Source organism: Trachurus trachurus (assembly GCF_905171665.1).
Source record: "Trachurus trachurus genome assembly, chromosome: 2".
Taxonomy (NCBI): domain Eukaryota; kingdom Metazoa; phylum Chordata; class Actinopteri; order Carangiformes; family Carangidae; genus Trachurus; species Trachurus trachurus.
In genome coordinates this window covers 10,545,157-10,567,558 of record NC_139914.1, presented here as the reverse complement: position 1 = coordinate 10,567,558, position 22,402 = coordinate 10,545,157, and the positions used below count along the sequence as shown (strand labels likewise).

Below are 22,402 nucleotides of genomic sequence, written 5' to 3'. Positions count from 1 at the left end.
GCCAACATGTGTTGGTCCTGTGGTTTGACTAAACAAAAAGGTGTCTACCTTGTGTCTTTCTTACCAAGCGTACCAATTAGGGTGGAATACATGCAGAAGTAGAAAGGAGACAAAGATTAGAGTGAAACAAAGCACAAAATAAGGTCAACCTGAAGTGAAATAAGGCTGCTAAGTGGCTATAGTGTTAGCAATGGAGTCTGCCATGTGCTCCACTTGGTAAGTCAGCCATCTTGTAAACCAATGCAGCTTCTAAACAACTACAAGTACAAGTGTCTACAAACTGCAAGCTGCATTAGTCTACGATGACTGACGTACCAAGTGAGGCACATGGCAGACTCCATTGTTAGCATGAGCCACTTAGCACAAACAAGAAATGGGAAAGTCACAAATAATGTTAACCTGAAGTGAAAGACAGAAGATGAGCTTACTACCATCTGCAGCTCACAACAGCAAACTCTCATCCCTTCTGCTGCAGCTCCATCAGACTGAAGGAGAATTTAAAGGCCACTGCTCGTCAGGACACACCTGCACACACTGTGCCCGACCAATGGAGATGCAGCTCCGCCTTCCTGGGGGGCGTGGCCTCTTTGAGCACCAGATTGAAGACATCTTGCAGCTTTAATGAGTGTGACAGCCAAATGCAAATTAAAACAATACAGAAGCAAGTAAACAATAAAACAACTAAGCAATCAAGAAGACATAACACAATAAATAGACTGACACAAGCATCTGCTGCTACATAAGTATCCAGATATATCAACAGATACATGCACACCCAAATATACAGTATGCTACACGAAAATATACACATAAATTTAAAAAAAAGATTGGCTACACAATGGATTGTTAACCATAACTTTGTGTGTACATTTACATTTATCTTAAACTTAACACAAAGAGAATCAAGTAGCCTACCAAGAAGTTACTTTTTTGTCATTTAAAAATAACCTGATGTAATTCTTCACACAAATAAACATTTAATCACACAAATAGTTGTGCTGTAACAATTTATCTATAAATAACACGTTTGTGTTTTATTCAGAAACATTGAGGTGGTGATTTGTCGCCGCCTTGTGGACCAAACTAGACTTTGTGCTTTAACAGTGTGTGTGGATGTGGAAGACGGTCTGAAGATACAGTCGCAGCAAATTTGGTGTCAATTAAGCAAAAAATGATGACACCAAAGGTTTTTATAAGTTTTACAGTTTTAGAAAAAAAAAAAAAAAAACAGAGTGATGGACTTCAGAATTTGCACTGAGTTTAAATGTACAAAAGTTCTAAAGTATTGAGGCGACATTTTGGTGAAAGTTGCAAAAGTGTACGTTTTTAAATGTAAAAATCTGGAGCTTTGTGCAAAGTTTGGTGTTTTTTTATGTATGGGAAGTAGGATTTCTTAGGAGGAAGAAGAAGAAACTGCCTGGCCTCTAATTATAATAATAAACCGACAGAATTTCAAGAGAAAAATCTGATAGACTTGATTCACTGAGGGAGTGTGGCCAGCAGGGGGCACTGTGGTAACACACTGATACCTCCTCTGTGTGTGTGTGTGTGTGTGTGTGTGACTGCCATTTAGTGGTTGACAAGTTTAGACCAGACCCAGAATAATTAACACACACACACACACATAGTTAGTGAGTGTGTAAATGTTTTTTGTGTGGAACATGTGTGTCAATTACAGGTCAAAGGTCGACAGCAGCATAAGGAACCTGTGTGTGTGTGTGTCTGTGCTGCGTTCAGTGTCTCCAGTTTCACGGTTGTAGTTTTGGTCTTTGGTCTTTTGGTCTCATCCTCCTCTTTCTTGGCAGGTCCAACACAAACAGTAACACACAAATCTCGTGGGGCTCCATTAACTCCATTGTGTACAAACTTTGTGAAAAGAGACTTTATTTTGTTGATAATCACACACCCACAGTAAAGTCCAAGTTTGTACAAATTTACAAAGACAGATGACTGACTAAAGACTTTTTAAAGAGACGCTGGACAACAATCAAATTCAAGAGCCTCTCACAACTGACAATTAAATCAAATAATCAAATTTATTTGTTTCCAAACACTGACCAACATATTATTATTACAGCAAGACATTAATCATTTACTGTGATGAAATGCCAAATTAATTAATGCTCAGAGTGACGGCAGTCATTATTTGTCCACAAACTTATTTTCAGCCAAAAGATTTAGGTCACCCGAGACCGAGACAGAGTCACCTGTAGGAGTCTCTTTTCTTGCTTTCAGATTGCCTCTGCCTCAGTGTCCACAGCCTGGCAGAAGATCTCAGCCAGCTCATTTCTTCTTCTTGTCTTGTGTGGTGCTGAACCACTGATCCAGCAGCTTCTTGCTGTAGTAGATCTGCCAGCCGTGCACCTGCACGGCAATGACGATCACCAGGTACATGACCGACACGGCCGAGAAGCCAAAGATAAAGCGGTATGCTTTCCCGTGACGATAGAGCTGCTGCGCCACGGGGAACATCTCCATGCAGCCGTAGATCAGAGGAGCCACGCAGAAGAGCCCGGCGCTGATCATGGAGATCACCAGGTAGCTGATGTTGTTGCGAGGCAGCGCCAAGAAGCTGAAGGTTGTAGGAATGATGCTGAGGAGGTATGGGTACTCCCATTGGTACGGTGAGGCCACCACCTTGTGGGACACCAGGCTCAGTTGGCTCACAGTCACCTAAGTAAACAGAGATGCTGCAGTGTTACAACTGGATAATCTGTTCATAAACTGGATCATCTGTTAATAAACTGCACTCTTTATTGCGGTTTTGCCTTTACCTGAGCTGCCATCAGGATCCAGATCAGAAGATGGACAATGTTGAGTTTGCGGATTTCAGACTTCAAGGCGACGCTGCACAAAATAAGACAAAGGTGTGGGTGATCAGTGGTGCAGCCACATAGAAGAATTCAAGTCACTACTGCATTTAACTTTTTCTTTTTTCAACTAATACAGTGTCCAAGTGCTAGAGGCAAATGGACACATCATATTTAACCAATACTGCAAATTGTATCTCTAAAATTAATTGTGTGCATGTACAGTACATGGTGGATAAATAGTTTTGATTCACACAATTATTAATAAAATACTTTAAACTTGGTATCATTTTCTGATAATACATCAATTACAAAAGGGTTGTTCCTTTCAAATGGTCTACATGTCGCTTAGTAGTTTCCTGTATTTGACCTTTAAAGCCAGATGTTTATAGTATCTAGTCCTTCCTTATGTTTATACCCTGATGTTTGACAACACACACACACACACTCGCCCTCACCTCATCTGGTAATGTGAAGCGACCCGCTCCCGGTGCTGAAAGTCACTGCCGTCGGTACCAGCTGCTCTCGGACCAGCTCTTGAAGCCATGCTGGAGATCTGAAACTGACACATATGATGACGATCGATGAAATACATTGTCTACGATGGGTTGCAGCTCCAAGTTAAAGTCTAGTGCCGGCGAATCATCGTCAAAATACAACGGAACCGCCTGTGTTTCATTGTCTCAGAAGATGTAACTTAGGGACACACTACTATACTGCAAACTGAGTTGACAGGCTAACGCAGGCTAAGTTACTAACCAACTGTTAGCTATTCGGCTAGCTGGCTGTAGCTTTATATCAGTGTCAGGAAACAAATGTTCGACTCTTTCGTATAGAAACTGTTAAAGGGGGTTTATCGTAGCACTCACCGTTTACGTGCCAGTGTTCACAAAAAGTCTCAAAAGCTAAAACAGATATATTTGCTGCTATCAGTGAATGACAGCAGCCGAGTCCATCCATGCAAAGGAGAAGTGACGTACACGGAGGAAGTGTGACGTTGCAAACTCTGATTGGTCCAAATCCGTTAAATACAAACTAACTTTATTGATATGACAACAGCGCTTTACATTGGCAGTATGGATGTTTTTTTTTTGTTTTTTTTTTTTACAACGATTTAAAAAAAGATATAGATTTAAACTGCTCTTTCTGTGTAGGACACCCTGAAGATGTTTTTCATTTATTTTGGTCTTGCCCTTTCTCAACTAAATTATGGGAAGATATTTGTAACCTGATTTGTTTTTCGATTGAACCTCTTTTTTCCCTGTGCTTTGAACATGTATTGTTTGGCTTCACTGACAATCCATCTTCTAAAGAAAAACAATACTATATCATCAATCTTATTATACAATTAGCCAAATGGCACATTCATAAATGTCGTTACACTAATCAAAAACCACTTTTTCTTATTTTTGAAAATGAAGCCAATAAACATGAAAGCTATAAAAACTTTGAATTTATAGGCTACACTTTACAATGTTTTTGTATGAAAGCTTGTCTTGACATTAGTTCAATGTTAATGGTGACCACTGTGGGGGAAAAAAACAAGAAGGAAAAAACAAATGAAGAGAGATTGTGCACATAGCCCAGTTCAATGTGTTGTTTCTCTGAGCCATAGACATAAACCTATAAAAACCAAACAACCTGAACCATTAAACTCATACCTGTGATTTATGTGTGTTGCCACGTCTCAGGTTTTGGTCACACACTTTTTTTTTCTTCTTTTAAAAAAAAAAGTTTTGCACATAGATCAGTGAGATGGGTTGTTTCTTTGACCCCATATCTTTGTGTCTTCTGCGTCACCATGTCTCAGGTTCTGGTCACACACTCTGAGAAGGTCCAGACTTGCTCCTTTCAAAAATGCCTTGAGGTAACTTCTGTTGTCAGTTTGCACTCTACAAAAACATACATAATATGGACTCATCGATGTCTGTTCAGTACACAATAAAGTATTACATAAAGCATAAACATAAACACAAATACAGATAAAGGCACAAACTGTGAAGATAATGATGATCCAGTCAAGATAGCTGTTTTTATTTCTGTATTAAAAGTCACCAGTAAAAGCAACACAGAAAAATTCACAGATTTAGGCACAATTTTCAATTTGCTTATGCTGTGCACCATTGTCTAAAGAAAAAACAAACACATATTAATAAAAAAAAACAAAAAAAAAAACGGGAGGAAACAGGCTTAAAAGAATTTCATTCCAAAATGGCACGTCCACAGTTTGCACACCTCATCTGTAAAATACTGCCACAGACATATACGACTGGGTATGAACATTGCTGAATATAGATTATATATTTTTTTGTCACAGAACCTGCATGTTCTGTTCTGCATTTTGGAATGAATTCCCATTTACTGTTTAACAAAAACAAAAACAAAAAAACAAAACAATCCCAAGTAATCAGTAGTCAAACAAATAAATTACAGAGAATACTGACAAACAAACTTTTCAAAGAAAGGTTCAACAAAACAAAACAAGTCTATGACATCAAATCAATCTGCCAAATTGTGGGAAAAACTGCAATATAGCTATTTTTCTGTTCTGTTCTGGACTGCTTTATCACATTGTATAAAATATCCCAAATTATTTTCTATTAAAAAGCTGCAATTTCCAAGTAACATAAAAAGACTGACAATAACTTAATGACTGCACAGTGGCCAAAACACACGACCCAACTGTAAGTTACGCTAACTTTGAGTAAATGCATTGTACCGTGAAACCGATATGATTGTATGTGCCCAGTGTACAGTTTAAAACTGTAAAGCAATAAGAAACTAGTGAAGTGAATACAACTCTGCAACAAAAAGCCTCACTGTTCCAGAAATTATTCCAGCCAAGTCATGAATTCTGATATATTGTGTATGTATGGTTATAAGGATAAATGACATGTAAACATACAAGAATTATGAAAACTGAGATATTTGGTAGTATTTTTTAAACTATTTTTGGATTTCTACATATGATACCAATGGTTGTTCACAATATACTATACTGTTCTCTGATTGTAAAAACAAATGTGATGCATATAATTTAGAGAATAATTCAATTATGTATGTTGCTACTATAAAACAGGTTGTACTACCACAACTCATTTGGAACCACTCAGTCTAATGTACATTGTACCTTTGAGTCTAAAGTTATTTCACCTTTGTTTAGCCACCCCTCTCACATTGGGTACAACAAGTATCCAGCAAATATCGAGTGGACATACTGACCAGCATAAAGTCCTGCAGCCTGGTCTGATGGTAGCTGCAAATGTACAGTGTCTCCTTTTCGTAATGGGAGTACTGCACTCCCTGAAGCCTGATCCAGCAAGCCCTTTTTGTACTCATCGTAAGTGTACATTACTGGCTCATTGTTCTTCATCAGTGCCACCCACACATTACCTCCTTTGCAGTTGACGTGGTAAGAAAAGTAGTAGACCCCTGGTATGCTACAGGTGAAAATACCAGTTTGGGGATTGTAGTCTTGATTGCCGTTGTGCAGGAGTTTGTCAAAGACAATCGGAGAGCCCACGGGAGGGAATGGATTTGTGAGCTTGGCTGTGAACGCAGGCATCTCCAGGCTACTTCCACCAATCTCAGCTCCATTCTTCTTGTAGCCTTGTTTTTGGCCAGGGTATGGGCCACTCACAGGGAGGATCTGTCCAAGGTCATGAGCAGGTAATCCTGGTGGACCAGGTGGTCCGGCTTGTCCTGGTTGCCCTGGAAGTCCAGGAGGGCCACTAGGGCCAGTGTTTCCTTGAGGGCCAATGTGACCTTGGGGCCCTGGCTTTCCGTCACCAGGATAGCCATATTTACCGGGCATGCCTTTTTCGCCTTTTTGACCCGGGAGCCCAGGGGGTCCGATTGGCCCCCCGGGTCCTGTAAGCCCTGGAATTCCTTGTGGTCCCTGGTGACCTGTCTCTCCAGGTTGTCCCCCCTCCCCTCTTGGTCCAGTTAATCCTGAAGCACCAGGCACACCAGTTAAACCTCTAGCACCTGTTTCTCCTTTCGGGCCAATGGGCCCTTGTAAACCTCTTGGTCCTGGTTGTCCTCCCTCTCCAAATCTACCTGGAATTCCTGGAAGACCTGAAGGCCCTAATTCACCTTTTATTCCTGGATTTCCTTTTGGTCCCCCAGCACCATACTCTCCCTTTTGCCCTGGGAAGCCAATACTACCGGGAGGCCCTATTGGACCTGGTGGGCCAGGCATACCGGTAGGACCGGTGGGACCAATGACACCTGGAATACCTCCGTGACCTTTATCACCTTTAGAACCTGGAGGTCCAGGAAAACCAGCATGCCCTTTGTGGCCTTTGGGCCCTGGAAACCCTGGCTTGCCATACCCTGGCATTCCTGGACCCCCTGGTAAACCTGGTGGGCCTGGTTCTCCTTTCGCTCCCAAGGGCCCAGGTTGCCCTCTAAAACCATCTTTCCCTGGTTTTCCAATTCCTGGCAAACCTGGTGGTCCTGGTTGGCCTCTGTCACCAGGTGGTCCTGCCAGTCCTGGCTCCCCAGGAGGACCAGATTTTCCTGGTATCCCTGGTTGTCCAGGGTGACCATTGAGGCCAGATGTACCGATGCCAGGCATGCCCACATTTCCAGGGGGACCTGGTGGTCCCCCAGGTCCTTTCAAACCTGGCAAACCCGGTAGACCGAGCCCTTTGTCTCCCCTGGGGCCGGAAGGACCGGGTGGCCCGGGTGGACCCTTTTGGCCTGGCTCACCTCCAGGACCTGTCTGTCCTGGCAATCCCTGGCCTCCTAGTTTTGAAATTCCAGGGAGCCCCGGGGGACCTGGGAGACCTGCAGGACCAGGAAGTCCAGTTGGTCCTTCGCCACCATTTGGGCCAAGGTCACCTTTTGGCCCTGGTAATCCAGGTCCTCCAGGCTTTCCTGGCAATCCTGGCATGCCAGGTTTTCCTATTCCTGGGTAACCTTGAGCACCCGGAGGCCCTGGCTTTCCTGGAGACCCTGGCAATCCTTGACCGTGTAGTCCCGTTGGGCCTTGTGGCCCTTGTGGCCCTGGTGGTCCAGAGGGTCCAGAGGGTCCTTGAATTCCTTGGGGTACCTCTCTGAGACCTTCTCCCCCTGGACCAGGGGGAAGTGGCCCTTTAGCCCCTCTGGGAAATGTTTGGCCTGATAAAAAAGAAAGTTCATTTATTTGTGATATTGAGTCACACAAAGATCATATATTATATATAAAGTTATAGTCAAGGTTACAATCAGAACAGGAAAACAAATAACCCATATGGGTTTAACTAGAACTGCAGATGTACCAACAGATGTGTGTAAATTGATTAACAGTATATTTGATCTTCTTTTTTCTTTTTTTGCGCTGACCTTTTCCCTCTGTCAGTTTCCTCTCTTTGCCCATTTGCAGAGGCAGCTGAGGAAGCTCTTTTCCATACTGAGGCACTAATGGCATTAATGGCATCTCATTCCCCAAAAACTGTTGCTGGGGATACCCATCATTGTACTGTGGCAGGGGCTGGTGCTGTTGAGGTGGCTGCTTGTGTCCATAATACGCCCCACCGTGGGCCAGATGTAATGAACACAGCTGGATCGCTGAGATGAGCAGATAGAAAGACTGAAAGGATACAGGAGCCATTGTTCTGCAGTGGAGAACAAAACACATCCACATCATATTAAATTAAATATTGCCCAACTTGTCATAAAGAGTTTTATCATAATTTGTGGTCTTATTCTTTTTTTTGTCTGCATTGTCTCTTCACTTTGTGCAAGTAGCTTGTTGTCATAAAGTTCAACAAGAGAGGCATAAAAAAGAGGATGGCTATGAGTACTTCACTTCCCATAATGCAACAGAATCACCTTTTTTGTCAGCCTTTCTCTGTCTAGTAAAGGCCTCAAGCATCACAGCTCAAGCATGCAACCAAATCCTTCTGCAACAAATCTGTAATCTGTAGTTCCTAAGCCCAAGCCAGCTGGACAAACAGCATACTCTTCAATAAGAACAGAACCTCATCAGAGAGCAGCCTTCATATCAGAGTGACCAGCAGGCTGTGCTCTTCCATAAGCATCTCAACGAGGAAATGACGACCCTCTGGGACTTATGAAACCCACTGTGGTCAAACTGAAAAAGAAACAAAACCCCTCTTCTTCATCGTGTTTACACGTGTAAAAGCCTCAGAGTCTTGTATCCTTGAAGTGAATTATATTGCATACGTTGCTAAAACATGTATCGTAATTAAGAGGCCCCGCAGGGGACGAGGTCAGTTTCGAACATAATCCTTAATCCTTTAAACATGTCTGTGCTAAAGAGACGGGGTAAGTGCTGCCAGCAGCACAGTGTGAAAATAAATAGTGATGGGTGAATGTATGTTTTCCTGCTCTGTAATATTTGTGTGTCCTGAAACAGAACCCAGGAGATCAAAGTTTTTGGAAAGCTGAAACAATGGAAATTAGACTTGCTTACATTTTTCTGGGCAATTATTTGAAAAAGCAAGCTCAGTAATGTAAGGCTGAAGATGATTACTGCGCACACACTTCCTTCACAGTGCAGCTAACCCTCAGAAAAGGGAAGGTGAATGTTTCAATGTATGCACAATTTTATGTCCATAGTAACAAATCTGAAAATTTGGGGTTATTTTGATCATCCCACAGGAAGACAGCTCCACATAAATCACATAAATCCACATAACATTATATACATCAGATATATTGCGTGAAAATTCACTAAACATCAACTTTTTATAACCTGATCATATTTAATTTTTTCTCTCAGTCTTCTCAAACTGACGGTCGTCGCTCCCTCCTCTTTGGCCTGCGTCTCCTCTGTCGGGTTCCTCCTCTACTTCCCCTCGCTTCAGGTGGCTTCTCTGGGTCTTTTTCAAGGCATGAGTGGGACGGTGGCCATGCACGGGATACCAGCCGGGTGTGAGCTGCTGCTGAGCCCTGCGAAAATATGAATGTCAGGTTCGATGAATGTCAGGTAGTGACCTTTCACAGAGGCCTGGGGTTTGTAACACTAAGCTGCCATCCCCACCTGGTAGACATATTTTGGCCCTGATACAGTTATGCCGAGACACACCCCTCTCCTTGAGGAATGTAGGGACGAGAGCTATTAAAAATAAGTGTTACAGACCTGGAAAATTACAAAACTGTATCTTTGCAGCCTATTTGGGAGACAGATATCTATAAAATATTCAACCTGGTGTTTTTTCTGTATTTATAAAGGCTCTACCTACCGATTGCCACTGATCTTGACTGTAAAACAAAAGCAGTAATCTCATAAGGGCAGCAACCTGCAGATAGTTTCAGGACAGTGACTTAAAAATGCAACAAAACCTCAAATGAAGGAGCGAATGGTCATCACAGCCATGTGACTGAGTACAGAGGCTTCCAGAAGTCACAGACGCTGTTTACTGCTGGATGTATAGATCCAGCACCATGGACAGAGACCGCAGTCTCTACAGCCACGAGACGATAAGAGACGTGTCCATACGGTTATTGTTGTTGACGTCTGATCCACATCTCGGCACAACAGCATCAATTGTTATCCACAACTCAACAAGCTGCGAGAAAAGAAAATGTTTTGTGCAGCATAGCAACCACTTATGTCATTTCTCAAGTTTAATTTGTAGTTTTGTCCTAATTCAAGCTCTATTGATTGACAGCAGACTGAACAGAACTCAAGTGCTGAGCTTTTTACTTTTTTACATGGCCTCCTTCCACTGACTCGAATAGGTTAAAGAATTGATTTTAAGACACTGCCGATTACTTTTTTTCATTTCTGATTACTTTGAAGGCTGTTTGTGACCGAGATCCTTGAACAGAGGCTTTTTAAAAATTTGCTCCAGAAGCCCAGAGTTTGGGGCTAAACCTTTAAAGCCTTTCTTCAAACATACTTGGGCTTACTTATACTTATACTTGAGCTTTTCTCTTTTCTATCTGTCTTTAATTGTATGAAGCATTTTCCCGTTTACTTTTTGTTTTTTAAATAACAATAAAACTGAATAAATATGTTTTTTTTTATCTCGAGGCAGCAGCCGCACATGCTGACATCTGAGGGGTCGTGTCTGATTTGTGAAATGATGAGCTCATTTTTAAGCAGCAGAGGAAGTTGAAAGAGCATGGACAGTCCTTCAGATGAATGGAAACATTTAGTCTGTTTACATGCAGTCATACATGCATTGTTTGTCTCGCCACGGTTCAAAAACCAACTTGTAAAAACCACAGCAGGCGCATTTCAGTCCCACATACTGATATTATGACCACGCTAAATACTCTTCTTAAATGTTTCCCCAAACTCTAGCACCGAAACAAATCGGTTGTTAAACATCCAGAGAACCAGCAAGGGATTGATTCTCAAGTATTGATCTTCTAAATTGAACATGATGTCACAGATGGGGATGTTAAACTGACCATCGCTGTACTCAAAGCCCTTTGCACTCGTACAAAGCGAAATATTCTCTGCAGACAAAGAAGGAACATATGCTTGGCGAGGAAACGAGACGACCTCCGTAAAACAATAAGTCAGCAAAACAAAGAGGACAGGCCGCTGCTTTGAAACACATGTTCCCCCCCGACCTCCAAGGATACGTCAGTCTTCAGGGTTTACCGAGACGAGGCAGACAAAAACACATCCTATCCCATTTACAGGACGAGCTGCATGAGTCACAGAGCTCACTGCAGGGGCTGGATGCAGCTTTTGGCAGCGTTTCATCTGTGGTGACCGAATGTCTTAAAGACGTTTTCTGTTCCATTAAAAACATAAACTGTAGTGCATTGTATCCGAAAGCACTTCAGAAATACAAATCCCACTTTTGTATGGATAATTGACACTCGATTGCCACTTTGAACCAAGACGAGAGAAGCAAAGATTCACGATGTTGTGCTGCATGAAGTTCAGCTGTTTGTTTTATCTATGAATGGATCTTTAATGATTACAGTGATGTTTTATTTGGATGTCTTTCTGAAATTTCTAGGGTTTCTGGGGCAACAATGAGAATCTTTCATCACCAGACTCAGGGAAGAAAATGGCTCCCGCCTTCTTCATCAGGTAATTTCCTGGAATTATTTTTTTCCCCCAGCACAACCATAAGCTTTCAATTCCCTCTTATCAATCAGCAAACAAAGATTTATGGAGCTATTTAAAGCAAAAGCCCTGTGGAGCTGAAATTCCTTGTAGTATCTGATTTTTCACGGTGCGGCCAATGTTTCTGACAAAATAACTCTTACCAGAATTTGCACCGGAGAGTTAACTCAACAACTGGAGAGTTTAATCTGGGACATCATCAAGGGAATCGACCTGAGACCGGGGCGGTGGATCACGACCGCTCAAAGTTTCAGATCTATGCGAATCATCTGAACAAAGTTGCACATCAAAAAGCGAGTTGTTTTTTTTCCCCACTGGATGTGAGATTGAAAATACAGAGGCTGCTGTGTGTGTTTTCTCACTGGTTATTTGTTTGACTGGTAAAATCATAAAATCAGAAATGTGCCACTTTCACAGGAGCGTACAGACAGAACACAGACCTGTTTCCAGCTACAAAACATCTGCTTGCTGCTATTTTTCTTTGCTGTGTCCTGGACAAAAAATCCCCTTAAATCTAAAAACTTCATAGAAAAAGTAAACACAATTTGTCTTTCAGACCTGAACAGCCTCGTACTGTAAATCTCACAGAGCACCGATCAACCAGCCGGTCTGCAGATGACACCCTATGTAACTTGTGTTTTATTTCAGCTTTCGACACAGTCTGACCAAACCTGGACCTGGACTACCTAACAGACTGAGGTCATCCCATCATCACACCCTGACTCCTTTTTTTTATAAAGTAGAGCATCCTCAGCAGCACCATGTCTCGACCTGGATTGGAAAACTGCTCTGTGGAGAATGGCATGGTTTATTATCATCTGCTGGAAGTAAAAAAAAAAAAAAAAACAGCCAACACCTTCCCATCACTGAGCTCCGTAGGAAACCAGTCCAAACAAAAGCACTGCAGCCGACTTGACCCCCAGTGCAGCGGGTCTAGACAACACAGTGGGGTTCACTGCATAAAATATATCTTGATCTCACATTACTGGCAGCAGGGTTGTGCACTGTTGGATTCAGACTTTAACATTTGACATTTAAAGCTGTATTTTGATATAAGAAGGAACCTTATAAAAATCGTCCTTTTCATAGGAATTTTAATTAATGGAAACATTTACAAACTCTATAATCGATACTTTATAAGTCGCACAAAATGTCAGGGATCCCACAGCTGCTGTTTAACAGGACACTGCAGATTCTTTGGTCGTATATTCACACGTAGTTTTGTGTTATTGTTGCATCACCTAACTAAAGGAACAAAAAATATCCCACTGTATTTGTGTAGACCAACAGCTCAAGAACACAGATCTACTCGACTTAACTGTGTCCTCCTCACTTCTCAACAACAAAGAATCAATTTTTCAAACAAACTCCATGCTTATTTTTTTTCTTCTGTCTCTTCATCTCGTGCGTGAACCCCACTTTGATGAAAACTCCTCCGACACCTCGCTCGATGACAATCCCGTGCAACAAAGATCGCTCACCCCAGAATGATGCTGCCTCCCTCTGAAGCTCTTTGCCAACACTTACAACCACAGCCGGCCCCCACTTGGTGATGAGCCACAAGTCTTTTATCACCTCCAGCTTGGCTTTGAAAATAATCAAATTTCCATTTCTCCTCTGTGTTCCTCTCCTGACTGATTCCAGATGGGGGACTCTATCGCTCGATAAACAAATGATGAGGAACAGAGGCATGTCATTGCTTACAGATATGGGTGCCAGTCTTAATTGCTTGTGGTCGGGCCTGGCTTTTGTGTTTTGAACAGAAAGCAGAGGGTCTTTCTTTTTCAATGAGAGCAGGCAGCGAACAGTGCTGCAGGACAGGACTAAAGAGGAACTGTCACCGAACCAAAATAAAGATATTACTATAAAAACTGAGTGAGTGGTGGTTACTGAGGAGCAGAGCTTCCACCCTTCAAAAAAACTAATCTGTTTAATGAAAAACTAATGTTAAGGATCCAGATACAAACTTTGAGGAACTCAATTCTGGTTTTTGCTTTATATTTGTAAACTAACATGTGTTATTTCTGGCCCTATGACATTTTGACCTGCTACATTCACCTCCGCTACAGAAAACCCAAGTTGCATTAAGTGATTTAAGGAATAAATAAGTCCTAAACTGTATTTTTCCACATTGGGATGGTGCAGCAGTACATTCAAAATAATGCAAAATACATTTAATAAATCCGAGTGTGTACTGTGCGCACACACACAAAGGAATGCAACGAACAGCTGACAGAAGTAGCCTATGCTCCAAGACAACATCTGGGGAATGCACCTGTGTGTGTGTTGGTGTGTGTGTCTATTGCTGTGTATTATCTAACCTTTATAAGAAAAACATCTCTACGGTGATTCTCCTGGGCGACCATGTGCACATGAGTTTCTGCAGGAAAAAGTCACAAGAGACAACTAAAACAAAAAATACACTGACATCCAGAGCTGCAGCGATTAGTTGATTAATTTACCAACAGAAAACAGACTGTGATTAATGGTCTCTGTCCTTTTTTTCTACAAAGAGCGGCCATAAATCTCCCATTCCAAGCTTTCAATGTCAAGATTTGTTGCTTTTCTGCTGCTGTACAGTATGAAACAAATTGAAATATTTCAGAAGAGACGGTTCTGAAACAGGATATAGTTTTAGATAGAGGGTTGAAAGCAATCTCAAGTTGCAGCACTGCCTCTATCCTAAACCAAGCAGTTTAAAATCTCAATTGAAGGTCTTACGTATGAATATTTCAGAGCTACAAGTTAATGCTAAATCATCCACATTAACTTCAAAACCTACACAGTCACACACTGGAGACAAATTATGGAAAAAGCTGCAAATGAAGTCCTGAACAAATCAAGTAGTGAGGCTGGTGGTTCAACAGAGGGCGCCAAACTCCATTTCTGCCCCATCAATACTTCCATCAATCTTGTTTACTGGTGTTTTCCACGACCAGGGTGGAGAGCTGGAAGGGCTTCTAGAGGTAATAGGAGCATTTTTGTGTGTGCGCGCTTTGTTGGTTGATCTACACACTTCTATACGGTCAGATTTATTTTTGTTTTTCCTGTAATTAATACTGGATATTGGTTTTTGCGCATCACTTCCCTTATTTTTCCGTCCACAGTCTGCAGAGCAACAAGTCTCTCAATGCTGCATTATTCTCACAAACCACAAGTCAAACTGTGAGCGTATCCCTGGACCTCGATCTGTTTTTCTTTTCGGAATCCACCGCTGCCCCTCTCTCCGTCTCCGAGCAGGTGATTTATCCCAGCTCAATCATCGGGAAACATTTTCATTTTCCCCCCGCAACCCGGCTTATCTTGATGGGAAGGGAAAACATTGAGTTTTTCCTCACTTTGTGTTGAGAGCTGAGGCAAGTTGTGCATGTCTGCTCCACCCGTTCCTCTTCCCTTGCTCTTTTTCAGCATTCCTTCACACCTACTCGATCTCTTTGCAGAGCGAAGGCCGGAGTCGCCCTCGCAGACGTCTAACGGCCTCAAGTTCGACGAGAGGTGAGTCGGCCTGCAAAAACCCCTCACTGGTAACATTTCAAACTCATGTTCCAAATAGCCAAGTGACCATGAGGGGGAAGTAGCATCCGGATGAGTTTCAAGATGGCAGCCGCAGTGTTTACTTACTGCTCCACGTACATGCTACATAATTGCGCCTACACCTCCCTCACATTCACACGCACACCACTTCACACAGCACTGCAGCCACCTCATCCACCGACGTTCCTTCTCCTGCAGTTCTGGGAACCGCAAGTCACCAAATGTCTGGCCACAATTTTCATTTCAGGCAATGATCGGGGCGGGTGCAGAATTATTTTCCTATTAGCTTTGAGTTCTGTCAAAACACAGTATCTGGTGTCAGTGGACAGGAGTTAATAGCAACTCGGAGCAAAGAGGCACTTCAGGTTTTTTGCATACTCCACATGTTCAGAGAAAAACAATCAATGGGAAACAAGGAGGGGAAAAATGTATTTTTGAATCTGAAAATATTTACACTGATGAAAGCTTATTTTACACGACATGCTCCACTATCTTGCGCAGCAGGAAAGAAACACTCGTGCGGTTTCTCAGACTTTTCCAAGTTCTCGCCTGAACTCTGTGCGGTTTCGCCACATTCTTACTCGCTCTCTCTCATATTTGCACTGGCTCTCAAAGGGACACTCCTGGTGAATGATTATTTTCACAGGCAATAACAAGGTTTGGCCAATAATCAGATCTGATCACTTATACTATGCTTAAACCACAGACCCCCCGGTGGGGAAGTCTGCAGTTTGCAGCTGCATAAATAGATTTTGTGTACAGTGTAAATCAGAGAAGAACGGTCCACACTGTGCAGGAGGCCACAAGTCAGCTCCCGTCTTCTGTTTCTGAGCCTTTCCAATGATGGTAAGTTAAGGACTTGAACTTTATCTCTTTTTGCAATGTATTAATCATAATTTCTAGTCCACTACATTCATCTGGTAGCTTTGTTACTTCTTCAGATCATTAAAAAACACAGGACAAACTGGTAGAATAAACTGTAGCTTAAAGATTAGACCAAACACTTTGCCTTGTGACAGCTTGCAAAAGAAGCTGTGTTTATAAAGAGTTGGTGGTGCTAGTTGTGCAGCCTGTGGCATTGAAAGCATTGCAGCAGAGGAGAGTGCAACAAGATGATGTGATTAAAAGAGCATCAGTCAAATCTGTAATGAAGGAGAAGTCTACACAGATCTGATGTTTTTATCTTCTGCTCCGGTGGATGTCTGACATATGCACACAAATCACCACCAATAATTGATTAAATATGTTTTAATCAACTCGACCACCTACTCAGTAAAATACTACTGCGTCTGTATTTACAATCTGATATCTGCATGCTGAATTGATTAACTTAACCAGGACATTTTGTATTTTAAGATTGTTGCACTGGTGTATCTACTTGAAAACTCCTTCCACTGCTGCCAATTAATCTGATATTGGGCATACAGCTGCCAAAAAGGCCATGGATACCTCGGACCACTCCCTACATCCCCATGAATGTTTTTGCAATTTAAACACACAGGACTTCAGAAGATATAGTCCATGTGGGCGAATGAAAAGCCTCCAGAGTTGTAATTGGTGAAATCTGGAGGGTGGGAGCAGCAGGGTGATATTTAATGATGACTAGGTGGTAATTATATGTTGCTTTTAGTGAGGGAGACAATTTCAGTCATTATGGTTTTCACTTGTCAGCATTTGCTACTCACTCCAACACTGCAACACGTCTAGATGGTCTGACTGGTGACAGTAATATATATGACGACAGTCCTGCGAAGCTTAATGTGTTACACAGTCACACTGTAAAATATGCCACTCAGAGAGAAAATATGATCCTCCCTTTTCCTACTGTCCAGATGTTTTTGCAGTGGAGTATTTACGAGGGATAATAAGGACTACAACTCTGTCTACTTAGGAGTTTAGATAAGAGACGCTCTCCAATAAATCTGCAAAATTTAAGTTGTAATAGTTCCAGAGTGGTGTATTTAAACTCACTGGCTGCACACACCAGGGGGTGAAATGGATCACTTTGAGAGATTAATTGCTGTTCATTAACAATCTAAAATGACCACAGAAGTGATTTAAGTTTCATATTTTGGGACATTTCTTGGGGCTCAGCACGGTAGCAGGAGAACGGTTGGACACATGGCCCCAAATCAGAGACACATTCTCTCCGAGCTACATAAACGCTTCCTGTTCAGTAGGTGAGAACTGTGACGGAGAATGAGAGAGAGAGAAAGAGAGAAAAAAATACTGTCAGGGGACATTAACAGTGTGACAATATAAAGCTGCAGCCTGCCGACAGACCTGCATCTGATTCACTCATGCACACGTTTCCATTCGCAGCCTGCAGAGTGTCCAACTTGCAGCCTGGTCTCAGGTTTGTTTCTGTGACCTTCCAGACGGTTTCTGCATCTTCTGCTCAAAGCCAACAAGTATCAGCAACTCGACTACAACAAAAGCCAAGTACAACAACCTTAATGAGAAGCAATCACATCCCCTAGTGCAGCATCCAGCCCCCTCTCCGATGCCCCAAAAGTACGGAGTTCATCTAGAACAAAGGGAGTTTTTCTATCTACCAGAAAAAAGGGAATAACTGCAACTTCACTAACTGGACTGTTTCACTTTCTTGCTGAAAATGGAAGATGGTAAATGTCAAACTACAGCCAGGGGCTAGATAGCAAAGCATTGTTAGATTTAGAACGCACTAAACACGGTCTTTCACCATGCTTTCACCCAGTTTCCAGTCTTTGTGCTAAGCTAAGCTACGCTACGCTAAGCAGCTGTGATATCAATCCTCTCAATCTTACTCTTAGGCCAGTGGTTGTTAATGACTGACATTCATACCCGGCATTTTTCAGCGGTGTCTCAAATCAGTGGAACAAAACTGGAACAGCAAATTTCTTCAGTGAATAATAATCACATACTCTGAATAAATAACTGACGGGCTCATTACCCTGACAAAAGAGTTGCGCAGACAGTCTGCTGACTCTGCAAGTTCTTTTTGTCTCGAGGAGAAGAGTCCTGGCGATCGCTGTGTTCACTATTTTAAGGCGATGGTGAATACAGTTCATTTGTGACAAGCTGATGTATAGTATTTTCCTCCTACTGCACAGTGGCTTTGGCCAAAACTCAGGGTTCACATGAGAAGATCCAGCTACCCTCAGGGTCTTTCAACACACTCAGATACACTCACAAAAAAACAACACAATAGTAGCTACTCCATATTTTTGAGGACCTCTTTGGAATAGTTATATATTTTACCCCTGGACCCCACAACTATAAATCATTAGGTAACTTCGAGCTGATGAGTTGGAGATGGAGCTGAGCTTCATAAAATGTGAATGGATGATAATATATTCAGTTTCCCAAAACGTAATCCAGGTCATAACTTCAAGATCCAAACAACTATAAACTAACTGTTTGCTGAAAAGGGGGAATCTTCTTTTCCATCTTTATGGAAAAAACATGCAGCCGAAGAAAAACAAAAACACCCCCCAAAAAATGCACAAATGCATCTTGGGAGGTCTGGTGGTCGGTCCAGACACGGTGCCACTAGATGATCGCCTCCGCCAACACAAGCAGGTACACGCCAATCAAAGGAATGATGTTGAAGCTCTGCATTCTCCTGACTTGATCTTTCTTGACCTTCTCACATCTGCAGAACAGTGTTATGTTTTCGCAACGCTGACACAAAAACCCGTAACAACGTTTTGCTGATGCCAATAGCTCTTACAAGTGTTACGGTAATCAAAAACTTTCAGCGAGTTAATTGTACGACTTGCTTAACCTCAAGTGCGTGAGTTCTTTTAACCACATTTTCCCCTAATTAAGAGTTTTCTCTCTGAGAAAGGAAAAACATGATCACTTTAAATCAAGAGCTGGAAGTTAGAAACAGCTGCATAGAACAAAGTTTCTCTTTCTGACTTTTCTCATATCAAAATCTTCTTTTCCACATCGTCTCGCACACAAAAACATATCTGCTTTCATGCTATTTCAATGTGCTTTTACATGCAAATTATATAGCAGCTTTTATGCACATTTCCACCCACAGTGGAAAAGCTCTGCAGAAACAAGGGCCGAGTCTTGGACCTGTTTAACCTGTGAAGCAGGGATTCCCAACTGTTTCCTGGCAGGTGCACACTCAGTTATTCTGTGATTAACTTATCCTAAGAGGTTGGAGAGACGAAAATCAGACTGAAAGCAGTCACGTCTGCATGTTTTAGGTAGAAGATGGGTAGAAATAAGCTGCCTGAAATATTTCCTGAAGCCCAAATTTTCCATCTCTGACTCACTTCTCAGAGCCACTGTGCTGCCAGACAGCCTCTTTCAAAAATTCACTTTAATCCTGTTTTCCTCTGATTCATGTGGGATGGTGAAAAAACTACAATAACCTAACAGTGAATCCCGTTCTTGCTCAAACAGTGGGAGAAAAACTTGCCTGCATTTTTTCCTTCTGTGTTGAAAGACATGCGACTGAAATTTCTGAAATGTCAAGACATTCCATTAACTGATGCTAAATCCTGTCAAAGTGCTGCACCGTGCATTTATTTTAACAAGTTTAAGCCGGATTTATTCTTCCCAGGTGTCTCTTTTGGATTTTCTTTGCATTTGGGAAACTGTCAGATATTATCTGCAAAGACTTCTGTCAGCAGAGGCTCACAACAGTGAGCTCTGTGAAATAGGGTGTCTTATGAAACATTTTAGAAGTTGAGAAAATGTTATTGTTGCTTTTTTTTTTTTTGCTTCCATGTTTCTTTGTTTAGTTGTACCTCTGTGAATCACATGCAACCTCAAAAGTTACTCATGCACTGTTCCAGGAATTCACACAGAGATATTATTTGCCAATTTTAGCCACAAGAAAAGGGGGAAATGACTCAGGCAGGACAACAATGCAAGAAAAACACAAACTGATCATGTCTAAGGATAACTAAAGATGGCGGCCATGCCAGCCAACATGCTCATATCCTGTGGTGCAAGTGGTGCTGCATCCCCTACCTTTATGTGCGTGCTGCTGCTGCTGCTGCAGGGTGGAAGTATCACAAGGCTTTGAGGAGTCTGGGACAGACGCTGAACAGCAGCCCTGGTGAGGGTTTGGCTTTTATCTGCAGGTGGGTGGAGCTGCTCGAGCTGAAAGAGAGGAGAAGCACTGGATCTGTCCATGTATGTGAGAGAAGGAGGGAGGAAAACAGGGTCTGTGTGAGAGAAAAACCACCACAGGGACTACATGTTTGCAGCATTAGAGGTTATTATATACAGAAGCGAGCTGAGGGAAAAGAGGAAGCCCAATCAGCTGCACCACTATATATCACAAGGAGGAAGATTCTCGTTTGACTTGGACGTCTTGGTGCATTCTTTGCATGCAGAAAGATTTAAGGGCATGGCCTCACTTTGGTTAGCCAGCGCTGGCTGAGGTCAAGATGGAACTGAGAGGAGGGGTTTCTGGGACTACAACAGTAGTTGACAAAGCAAATCTCCCCACAAGCCCATTTAGAAAGTGTTCACATTGGCCAAATCTCCATTTTTCTGAGAGTTTTTAAACCAGAATGGTCAAAGCACTGGGCCTCGCTACTTCTCACATTTACTCAGTAACAGAATCGAACTTTTCTCTTGTTGTTTCTATCCCCAGACTTGTATAAAAACTAACTAGCCACCCTCCCAGCTCTGTGAGGATTCAGCACCTACAGTTACAATGCTAACATGCTCATTTTTAGCAGGTATAATCTTGGTTTCTGGCTGCACATGCAAACAGTTACTTCTTTGAGTCCACCAAAGTAAATGAAAATGGGGATAATAAATGAGAGACGAAGTTAAGCATTAAGTCTGCTCAGGCCCGCACATGGTGTAAAATGTCAAAAATATTTCAACATCCAGAAACACAGAGGAGAATATTCACACTCACAACAGCTGGTTCACATTTGAGGCATTATTCTTTGTGTTTTTGTTTGTGTTGCTGTTTTACTTCTTTTTCATGTTCTCCTTGTGCAGGAATCGCCTCGAAGGAAAAACATTACGATCTCCACCTCACTTCACTAATTTTACTGCCAGGTTCTTCCAGCTGAAATACAAACTCCCTGCTAATTTGGGATTGTGCAATGAAAACAGCCAGGACTTCACTTACTTCTCAGTTTACACGGGCAAGAAATACATCGCCTCAGCATCAATTGTTTCTAACAAAGTTGTTTTTTTTGTCATTGTTCATCATGAGGCCCAGAGAGCAGAGATCTGTTTCCCAGCATGCACCAGACAGAACAACAAGCACTCAGCTGTGTGGAAACACTGACCTCATACCTGTCTGCATGCAGACATCTTGGTCGTGTAGTTATTAACCTGTTAGATCTCGAGGCCAAGTTGCTGCAGCACCGTGAACAGCACAGACAACCTTGGCACCACTGCGTCGTTTCCTGTTCCTCGATGAGCTTTCTGCTTTCATCTCGGGATTGGCAGCTCGTAGTCATTTATAATACTAACAGGTGGATATGCTGGAACAATAGCACTGGTTTGTGTTTTGTATTTAGATTAAAAGTGAGATTAACGGCTGAGGCCTCTACAGGACGTCTGCAGGATGACATTACCCATGTATCCTGGTGTCAAAACTAAACGCACGCTCCGTCAGCGTCGAGCGGCTCAAACGTTTTCCTAGCGTCGCAGCAGCTATGACTGTGATTGACTGAAATGTGATGAATCCAGTCACAGTGAATAGAATTTGTCGGTGGGCACGGACCTCGTTCACCATTTGGCGAGAACAAGAAGCACGGTGCGCTCCAAAACCAATAGTACGCTAACATGAAGTGACGTGGACATTGGAAAACTGGTTTAAGTTTCTTTTCCTGGCATCTCGCTCATTATTCAAATAGTCAGGGGACTAATTTACCCTCGACCACTTTACGATTGATTGGTTTTATTGTTCTTATTCTCAAAGCTCAAACATGGAGGCTCATTTTTGACATTTAAAAGGTTAGTCTGTTTATATAGCTCCAACTCAAATATCTGTTTACTTTTGCTGTGGCATTCACAGCATCCAACGGTCTAAACTATT

At 42.2% G+C, this 22,402-nt stretch overlaps 2 protein-coding genes across 3 annotated transcripts; both read right to left on the bottom strand.

The window, feature by feature from the left end:
• Nucleotides 1–1,867: 1,867 nt before the first annotated feature.
• On the bottom strand, nucleotides 1,868–3,786 carry LOC310996060 (protein jagunal homolog 1-B). Of its 2 annotated transcripts, none has more exons than XM_083985337.1 (4): nucleotides 3,680–3,786; nucleotides 3,269–3,372; nucleotides 2,775–2,847; nucleotides 1,868–2,673 (listed from the first exon to the last, which is right to left on the bottom strand). In XM_083985337.1, exons 2-4 carry the CDS (start codon nucleotides 3,355–3,357, stop codon nucleotides 2,284–2,286), a joined length of 552 nt encoding a protein of 183 aa, XP_083841463.1. In that variant the 5' UTR covers nucleotides 3,358–3,372; nucleotides 3,680–3,786; the 3' UTR covers nucleotides 1,868–2,283. The 2 variants fall into 2 exon arrangements, with proteins under 2 accessions (XP_083841463.1, XP_083841464.1); XM_083985338.1 differs by having other exon boundaries at nucleotides 3,269–3,366; nucleotides 3,680–3,783.
• A 1,091-nt stretch (nucleotides 3,787–4,877) lies between these two features.
• Nucleotides 4,878–20,446, bottom strand: LOC310999620 (uncharacterized protein). The gene is made up of 4 exons (XM_083990126.1): nucleotides 20,362–20,446; nucleotides 9,514–9,710; nucleotides 8,139–8,410; nucleotides 4,878–7,934 (listed from the first exon to the last, which is right to left on the bottom strand). The coding sequence occupies exons 2-4, from the start codon at nucleotides 9,519–9,521 to the stop codon at nucleotides 5,983–5,985; spliced, it is 2,232 nt and encodes a 743-aa protein (XP_083846252.1). The 5' UTR covers nucleotides 9,522–9,710; nucleotides 20,362–20,446; the 3' UTR covers nucleotides 4,878–5,982.
• Between the last annotated feature and the right edge of the window lie 1,956 nt (nucleotides 20,447–22,402).

What these genes read in the sequence shown, in the direction of transcription:
- LOC310999620 (XM_083990126.1), bottom strand. An exon ending in GAAACTGACAGAGGGAAAAG is followed by an intron (nt 7,935 to 8,138) that starts GTCAGCGCAAAA and finishes CTTTTTTATCAG; the next exon opens with GCCAAACATTTCCCAGAGGG.
- LOC310996060 (XM_083985337.1), bottom strand. Translation starts at nt 3,357, where the DNA reads ATGGCTTCAAGAGCTGGTCCGAGAGCAGCTGGTACCGACGGCAGTGAC. An exon ending in GCTTCACATTACCAGATGAG is followed by an intron (nt 2,848 to 3,268) that starts GTGAGGGCGAGT and finishes TATTTTGTGCAG; the next exon opens with CGTCGCCTTGAAGTCTGAAA. An exon ending in GGATCCTGATGGCAGCTCAG is followed by an intron (nt 2,674 to 2,774) that starts GTAAAGGCAAAA and finishes CTGTTTACTTAG; the next exon opens with GTGACTGTGAGCCAACTGAG.